Below are 8936 nucleotides of genomic sequence, written 5' to 3' on the forward strand. Positions count from 1 at the left end.
CATTCCTGTAGCTACACAGTCACTACATCAACGCACTGCTGGTTCTGTCACGCTTGAAGAAGGGTTTACAGAACTTTTTCCTTCCACCTTCCAGGAGGTAGAACATTCCACCTTCTGATACCATAACTTCAGAGTAACCACGTACCATTAAAAAGGACAAGCCCCAGCAGATGATGCGGGTTAGGAAAAGCTCACCGGGTTAATCAATTATAGGAAATAGTTCTCCCCCTTATTTTCCTGCATTCCTAGAACAATCTGTGATGCCAGAGCGGGGTAGGTGTCTGGGCACGCACTTGTGGCTGCTGAACGACAGTTGTCTGCACAACACTTTCAGCAGGGGAACCTGGAGGGGCCCAACATGGCAAAAACCCCAAGAGCCCCTTCCATCTGAGAGCGCCACTAAAGGTTTGCTGAGAGGTGTCGCCCTCGTACCCAAGATCTGTTCTGTTCTCGCCTGCTCCGTCCCTCGGCGCGGCACGCCAACGGGCCCATCCGTCTCCTGGACAGCCGGACGCCAGCGGCTGGCGCGCCCCCCGCGGGGCCGGCCCCCCTGCGACCGTGGGGCACAGCCACCGAGTGCTCAGAACAAACCGGACCAGTTCCACTCCAAACCAACCGCTAGAAACTTTCAAGATTTGTAAAAATATTCAGGTGTTTTGCTAGATTGCCAATGGCACAAAGCCAGCGAGTTGAAGACCAGCAGCGTTTTATACTTTCTGTACAATATGCTAAAACTGATTATGAAGTTATTTTTTTCTTTTAGCTATCATTAAGTGTAAAAAAGTTAATCTAATTCATTCAATCGAATTCACTTGGAAAAAAAAGCCAGGAGGGCAGCGCATTATCCAAACCAACGCGTTTCATCTGTTTGCTGTGCTTGGCAGGATTCAGCCTGGTCCCCGGACTCCGACACATTGACTGCCCAGAACTGCACAATCAGCCATTTTCAAAGGCTTCTCATTACCCAATTACAGTGCCAGCCCTAATGTTAACAAAAGGGACAGACTGACAGACAGTCAGATTCTCCTAAGAGGAAGACGAGGACTCACTCTCCACGAGGGCGCGAGCGGCATAGCAGGTATCGCTGCTTTTGTCTAGAATTGCCAGGAACAGCAACCTTGCAATTCTGCTAAATCACCGAGCCTGCTCACAACAGTCACTAATTATGTAAACATGACTGAGAAACTGCAAAAGCAAAGCCAGTAGCAGATTTTCTGCTTTGTACATTAAGCAAAGCGCAGAATTTCATTAATTTCACAAAATAAACCCATAATGAAGTGCTTCTGTTAAAGAGAAATTTCCATCTCGTTCACTGATTAGCCTTAACTCATCATCACACGCGCGGCGAGGAGAGCCGCCCACACGTGCCAGACGGCAGCAGTCAGGTGTACGCACACTTCACTCCTGGCTCCGCTCTCCTCAGGGCGCAAACGTTATTTCCCTCCCATTTCGCTCCCAGAGCTTTTCCTTCTCCTTTAAAAGAAGTGGGTTTTCTTACACGTCTGTTCTTGGCCAAGAGGACAGAGGGGCTTTGGAAAGCACGGGACCAACGGCTGGTAGAGCAAGCGTCCACTAGCCTGTGACAAACTCAGCTGGGACGGGCCCTTCCAGTGGCAGCGCCTAGCAGAAGACCACCACCACCCCCCAGACAAGGGACACGAGTCAACACCAACATTCTTGATTTCAGAGATGCTCCAGCTGTTCCAGCACTTCGCAAACGTTTTGCCCTCAACGAGGCACCTCCTTTCATTCACAAAGCCTTGCGTTAACTTGTTTGGCCCCCAGCTCAGCACAAACCCAAGGGCAACCCCACACGCCAGACCCAACGGTGGCAGGAGATGCCACGTGGGAAGCCTGCACAAGCTGGGCCGTGCCCACTTCCCCCCACTCCTCCAGCAGAGGACCATCAGAAAGCAACAAAACTTCTAAGAATAGCATTTGCCAATACCACCATAACATTTTATACTCCATGATCACATGGGCAGCAGGCAATTAGTCAAAATTAAATATTCCCATTGCTCTTGAGAGATCACAGAGCTGATGCAGACCACGAGGATGTTCCAGCTTTGGAAGCACTCGGCAGCTGCAGAGCTCTCACAACAGCGGCCAGCCTCTGGCTTGGGGAACCTCCACGCTTAAGCACAATGCATCTGAATTAACTTGAGCTTAATGGAAAGCATTAAACAAAATACACCGAGTAACCTCGCAGTCCTCAGGAAACTGTAATGAGTGCTGCTGCTTTTCCAGCGAGTTTTGCCGTCTTGACGGCCCGTGGCAGACCTGGGCAGACATCCCTTCCTCGCTCTGCCCGTGGCGATGGCAAAAGCTGATCCCACATGCTCCCTCTCAACCCCACGAGTTCATAATACGCAAAGCTACTCTGGTAAATAAGGCACGAACTGGCGCAGTAATGTCACAAAGAGTTACAACACCACACCACCCAGGGCTGGTGTTTTAAGTTTTCAGACATAAGACTTAGCCCTAAAAGGCACTGAAAGTATTAAAAAAAAAAAAAAAAAAAAGTATTACCATGGCAGTACGTTGTACTGCTCGGTCTTTACCCAGAGCAGCACTTTGATGAACAAACTTGTGATGACAGGAGCCGTGCCGGTAACCGGCTGCCTGACACTCATCTGCCAGGGGGCTGCGGGGGAACTGGAGCGGCAGGCGGCAGACAGCGTAACGCTTCCACCTACTCCCGGCGAGCCTTGCACAGCGTAATAGCCAGCCCGAACACTCGAGGCTCGCGTCCCAAAACAGTCTGGGTCCCTTACGCCCATCAGGCAATTCTCCAAGCCCTTGAGATCATCTCTGCGCTTTAGAGAAATGAAGAGAAATACCTCGATGTCAAGCGGAAGAGGAGAATGTCACTGTCACGCGGGCAGAGCAAAAACGCAAGACCACATCAGAGACATCAGTGAGCATGCGACTCGAGGTCCCCAAGGCAGCACCGTCAAAGACTTTATTTCTATGCTAAATAATGCTCAAATACAGAGTTCTGTAACTGCACTTATTTGCACACTACTGAGCAGTACTTGAGCCTGAGATTTGTAAAAAGTTGATGCTAGATATCACACTGGGAAATGGGGCGATTCTGCCTTGCCCCTCAAGAGCCTGAGCACATGAAGCAATTACCTCTGGTTTTTTCTACCATAGAAATTCCAGGCTTCTCCCAACAGAGAACATAAATATAGAATACTGTCAGAAACAAAAGCTCTAGGTAGCATTTTACATTTCCGATACTTAACTTTTTCTTCTTTCTCGTACTGTGTCATTAAGTGTTTACAAGGATGATTAATGACTGCGGCTGCCAACTCCATTAACGAAAGGCATCTCTGCTCAAAGCTGCAATCCTGCTTTTGGCAAGCGCCACGCAGAGACAAGGTTACTCCGACACCCTTCAGCCCCTGCACCCACCCGCACCGCTGAGAGCACCGGGGCCTGGGAAGCTCCCGGTTCCCAGATAACCAGGTCACTTGACAAGACACAGGATGCATTTCCTGCTGCCCAAAGTGATTAGCGGTTAACGAGCCAGCGACCTTTGCCACCTCTATTAACAGACAGACACCGGGCAAAGCGGGAGGTCAGCCGAGGAGGGACGCACGGACACCTGCTCTGCCCGGCAGCGCTTTGGGACCATCAGCCCCACTCCCCACGGAAGGGACCTGAGACCCAGCACTCCCGAAATCCACGTTTGGTGTGCACCGCCAGCGTGTCAAGCAAGCTACAAGCAGCACCACGCTATGGGAAGTCTTTGCTCCACCCAATCACTAAAACCAGGACCAGATCCGTACTACACAAACACTAAACCAGTTTGAAGTGAACGGTAACCAAAACCCAAGAGCAAGGAACTCCCTCGCATGCAGAGAGCGCTGCAGAACTTCCTGGCAATTAACCGATTTGTCCTAACATGAGAAATCCTATGAAAATCCCCTTTCTATCCTCCCCCTGAGCAAGAGAAACAAGCACACACACACTTTGTCACAGGGATCTCAAAAACTGTAAATCTGTAATTAAATTGCTTGGCTAAACTTATGATTTTGTATCTCTGGTTAAAAAAAAAAAAATGAATGAGAAGGAACACTTCCCTCACTAGGAAATATAAAACCACTATAAACTTGATTTAAGACAAGGTGACATCTTGATATGGAAATATATTTCCATCAAACATTTCAGTTAAAACGGCATAATCTGCTGGAAAGCAAACATCCCGATATCGTGTTCTAGGCATTTTTAAATGCTCCATTTCTCTTGTTGCTCATAGGGTTCTTTTACTAAGTGCAAGTCACCAACAACCTATGCCGCTCTCAGAGGATATTGTTTCTCCATCCCAATTACCCAATCCAGAGCAACTGATCCCCATTTTCCTCAATCTGCAGACGAAAGCACTCAGAAAAAGTTATTTGTGGCATTCCCATGGTGATGCCCTGGTAGAGGAAAGAACAAACCCCAGCTGCTCCCTGACCCCCGTGAACGCGTCGGCAGCGTCTCATTTGCAGATGCAAGGGAACCATCAGCAGATGGAGCCTACGCGCCAGCACCCAACGCGCGCCCTTGATGCCGCCTACCAGCCCCAGTGGCTGACGGTACGTTTGCACTTTATTTCCAGCACCCGCAGACATGCACAGGGGCCACGTTTATGTGTCACTGAAATATCCCCGTACAAAGGAGCAGGAAAAGCAATGCTTAAGGCTTTCGAGAAGTAGCCAGGTCGTAGCTGGGTTAGGAGGGCCGGCCCTGAACGCACCCCACACCAGTTCCCACACCAGTTCCCACTGCACTCGCACTCAGGAACAGCCTATGGCCAGACCGGACACCCGTGTTTGTCCGAACACGGACGAGTCTGAGGGAGGACAGCAATGTCATGGACATACTCGGAGCTGTTAAGCTACTTTATGCATTTTATTTCTTTTATATCTTTTACTAAGCCTCCCTATCGGTGAGATGGCTCACAAGCAGTACTGGCGACTTTAGATTCTGGCAGTACCACTGTATATAATGCATCATTCTCTTCTATATATCAGAACTCATGCCCTCACCAGCATAGACAGAACGCCTGTGTACTCAGATGACAAAACATATTCCCTTAGGTATGACTCTGAAGGGTAGCCCAGCTAATGCTGTTATTCAATTATACCCCAAGAAAAATTCAAGTTTTATAACAGTGAACAGAATTAAACTTCCAGGTGGGGGTGGGGAAGGAAATAAAATCTGTAAGCTAAGCTGCCTCCTCCCCCGTAATTAACACAAATTTTCCAAGACTTCATCTAGGCATAAGATTCTGCCTTTTTCTTTTTTTCTCTGAGCTAACGAGGCCAAAAATCTCTGGCCACAAGAAAAGCTCTTCCTTTTAAATAATGCAGTAGGGAAACTGGAACCGACACACCACGTACGCTGACAGGGACGGCACCAGCAATAACCCACAGACAGAACCAGCTCCCTGTCCCTGCTGCGCGGCAGCCACAGTGACAGATTTCGGAGGAGAGAGAGATATAAATGAGTGTGACAAACTTGACATTCAAAGAGACAGAAGTGGGTTGGCTTTTTTACCTACTAGCTGACGATTTGTGGTTATTAGCAAACAATCCATCCAGAATTAAGGTACGAGACAAGCCCACACCAGCAGCGTGCTGGCAAGCACCATCAAACCCATTCACTTCCCCCTCTCCAAAACACGGACACGTCCTTCAGAAGGAAGGCTATGCTCCCAAATTCCTCTTCTAGCCTAATACACCTTGCAAGCACCTACGCTTTCCCATTTGTATCATGCTTATGAATCATAAAGATTTTCAGCCGCATGATTAACTTCGGTTGCCACATTCTGCACCCGGGGAGGCCACAGACACCAAACATTGTTCAAACAGAAAAGCTGAAAGCCTGCACATGTAAATGTATACACAAGGCTCCAGAGGCAACAGAGATGCTGAGAAAAGCGACTGAAAACCAACAAGCTTTTTCCAACCCCAAGGAGCATCATTCTGCCACAAACCCGTGCAGAGAGCTTGCGTTCTCAACCATCTTTGTCAAAACATCATCTCTTCGAGCCCCTGGAATTGCTACTCCTACATGCCCTGTTCCCATTAGTATAAACACTATCACAGAATAAATTGCAACCCACGTTTTCTACAATTTACATTTCAATTCCAATGACCCAAGACAAAACCAGCCACACAAAAAAAGCCAATGCCAGCAACCTCCCACAGGACCCGATTAACTCTGTCAGTGCTTTGTATGGCAAAGATAGTTGCTTGGCTTTAACCTTCAGACAAAAGAAGGAAGGGGGGTGAAGGACTCCAACTTTGAAAAATATACACAAAGTGACCCATATTTGATTCTGCACTCAGCAAATATACCCACGGACTGATCCATGCGCGGTTCTGCGCTCAGCTTGCCACTTGGCGGTTGTTAAACTCCAGAGTGCAGTTTTTGTTAACACGTTTAGAAGTTACAAATGACTGATTAGAGGGACAAGAACAGTCAGCTTGTAACAGGCAGATACTGAGTGGAGTCTTACAGGCAATTTCTCAAAGGCAATTGTTTGTATCATTAAATGATTCCCACAAATATGGCAAAGGTACTGTAAGACTGCGCTCCTAAAAGCTAGAACTATACTGTGGGTATGGCCGTGTAACTTCCAGCCTTGCTGCCCAGAAGGAATGAAGGCAAGGGACTGCAGGCCTCTTTGGCTCGTTCTTCAACTTTACCTTGCCCCACCAGACACCCCAATTTCAAATACTTCTGTTTCATTTCAGTGAGCCCAACCATGAGGCGCTAACAGGAGACAGGCAAACTAGCACATTCGGAGCAACAGGATTTCAGTGTGAAAGGCCCCGTTCTGTGTGTCCCCTGTTCTTAACAAGATTCCTCAGGCAGGGGTCAGCCAGTTATTTCTCGGGACCCCATTTGTCTGGAAAGAACATGCGCTGGTTTTTTGTTCGGCAGTCTTTACACGTAGTAAGACAACATTTGTTTAATGTGGTACCAAAACACCGATCTAATCTTAAGCAATTTTGAAACATGTCAGTAAGATGATGCAGGATTTGACTCCGAGGCAAGCGACATACACACACACAAGCAATAGACTCCCACTACACTAGCAGTCAGCACCCGTGTTCTCCTTCCAGTCTAGTCTAAAAGCTCACTTTCAACACATATTAGGACTTTATTATTTAAACAACAGGTTCCAGAGCCAGGGAATTTATAATCAGTAACTTGCAAGGCAGGCTCTCAAAAAATAACCCATAAGCATCAAGTATGCTGACACGTTTAAAGAATAAATAAGAGATTTAACTACCTCATTAGTGTTCCAGCGGTGCCTCTCTTTCGGTAAACTTGAACATTTTGGTAGACATTCAAGCAGCTTCTTCGGTAAAAAGATTTTTACATGACTGCCATTGCTGTTCCCATGATCATCTAGGAAGAAGAGGAGACAAGTGATGTATACACAGGAGAATAGGTGGTTTCCACTAGGAGACCCGAGCTACGACACGACTCGGAAACCCACCAGTTCCCTTGTCAAAGAGCAGGCGATTTGTCATTGCAAAGAAGAATACGGCTTTCTGTTGAAATTGCACCTTTATTTCAGAAATATAAATACAGTTTAATTCCTTGTGGTTGCAAAGTTTGAGAAGAGCTCTGGTGGAACTGCGCACAAGGAGCCTGCGTGTGTGCTTACCTGTGTCTATTTTAGCTTATTATTTCCCTCGGTGACAAATTTTACAAGCAATAGTGACAAAACGTTATAGAAGCTGTGACCACAGCAGTATGACCTGCCAGGAAAGTCGTAAATGAAGTTCACACTTGACAGGATTTGCAAGTAAATAAGCACAGAGCCCCAGCACCTGCTATAATTTTGTCAAGCTGCAGCAGAAATGCAACTCAGGGTCTATTAGTTCATTTAAAACTAAAAAGCGCTGTACCTGACTGAAAACAGATTACTTCTCCTTCCACGGACAGCTTAAGAAGGGAACATAGTTCCTCGATGTGAGAGTGAGCTAGAGGGATGGAAATCTCCTACCCCACCATACCTGGGGGCCTCAAAGGCAGAAATAATGAAGAATACACAATTATTCTTTTTTGTTGCTAAACGTGTAGAAGGTGCATTGATCCCCCTTAAAAAGACAACAAAAAAAAAAAAAAAGATATCAAAAAAAACCCCAAAGCCCAACAACAGCCCCCAGAAGTCCCGGAAGCATTAACTTGATTGTGTCTGTCCAACAACACCTAAAGGATCAGAGCATTTGCGAGCAGTGTGTGACTATAAACCAAACCAGTCCCCACAAGAAAGGGAGCCGGAGCAGCAGGATGAGGCATCCCAGCCACAGCACAGGAGTTTTGCTCGCTCTCCTTCCAAAACCTCCCCATCTCTGCCTCTTCCACTGTCCTCTCGCTTCACGTGGCAGATACTGGGCAGCGGTATACGAGAAGTACACTGGCATTTTACCCTGCAAAATTAATTTCTAGTCATTTCCCCTTTGGAAATGTACAGAAAAAGGATATTCACTTTTTCCTTTTACATAGCTCATCATTTTATGTCATTAAACAGATGCCAGCATCATGATAGAAACTCCTCTGTAATCATGTACGATGCAGAAATCTCCCATGACCTGCAGCAAACCAGAGAGAACCCGTCCCGCAAATGTTTTAGAAAGCGGGCCGAGAGCGCAAAGCAGCAGCTAGACATCCCAGTATTTTCAAAGCTTGATTATACTCTTGGATGTGTCAAGTTCAACAATATACACGCTGTTAAATCAACTACTCGTGCGAGCACAGCAGATGAGTTTACAAGATAAGCAGCGATGTGTATGATAAACGTGAGCTGCTCTATAATTTATGAGTCCTGTGCACTCCCCTGAGTTATTGGGAACTTCACGGCACAACCACCTCAGACTAAATCAACAGGGTTGCCAGTTCGTACTTCGTCCTGGGCGAACAAG

General features: G+C 47.1%; 1 protein-coding gene across 1 annotated transcript in view; it reads right to left on the reverse strand.

The window, feature by feature from the left end:
* The window catches only part of CAMTA1 (calmodulin binding transcription activator 1), a 330506-nt gene that overhangs the window by 296455 nt on the left and 25115 nt on the right, over positions 1 to 8936 (reverse strand). Inside the window, exon 3 of the mRNA XM_035901530.1 lies at positions 7295 to 7413. Coding sequence (XP_035757423.1) covers positions 7295 to 7413 — 119 coding nt within the window. The remainder of the gene's footprint in view (positions 1 to 7294; positions 7414 to 8936) is intronic.

This window comes from Egretta garzetta, unplaced genomic scaffold (assembly GCF_000687185.1).
Source record: "Egretta garzetta isolate BGI_Z169 unplaced genomic scaffold, ASM68718v1 scaffold389, whole genome shotgun sequence".
Taxonomy (NCBI): Eukaryota; Metazoa; Chordata; class Aves; order Pelecaniformes; family Ardeidae; genus Egretta; species Egretta garzetta.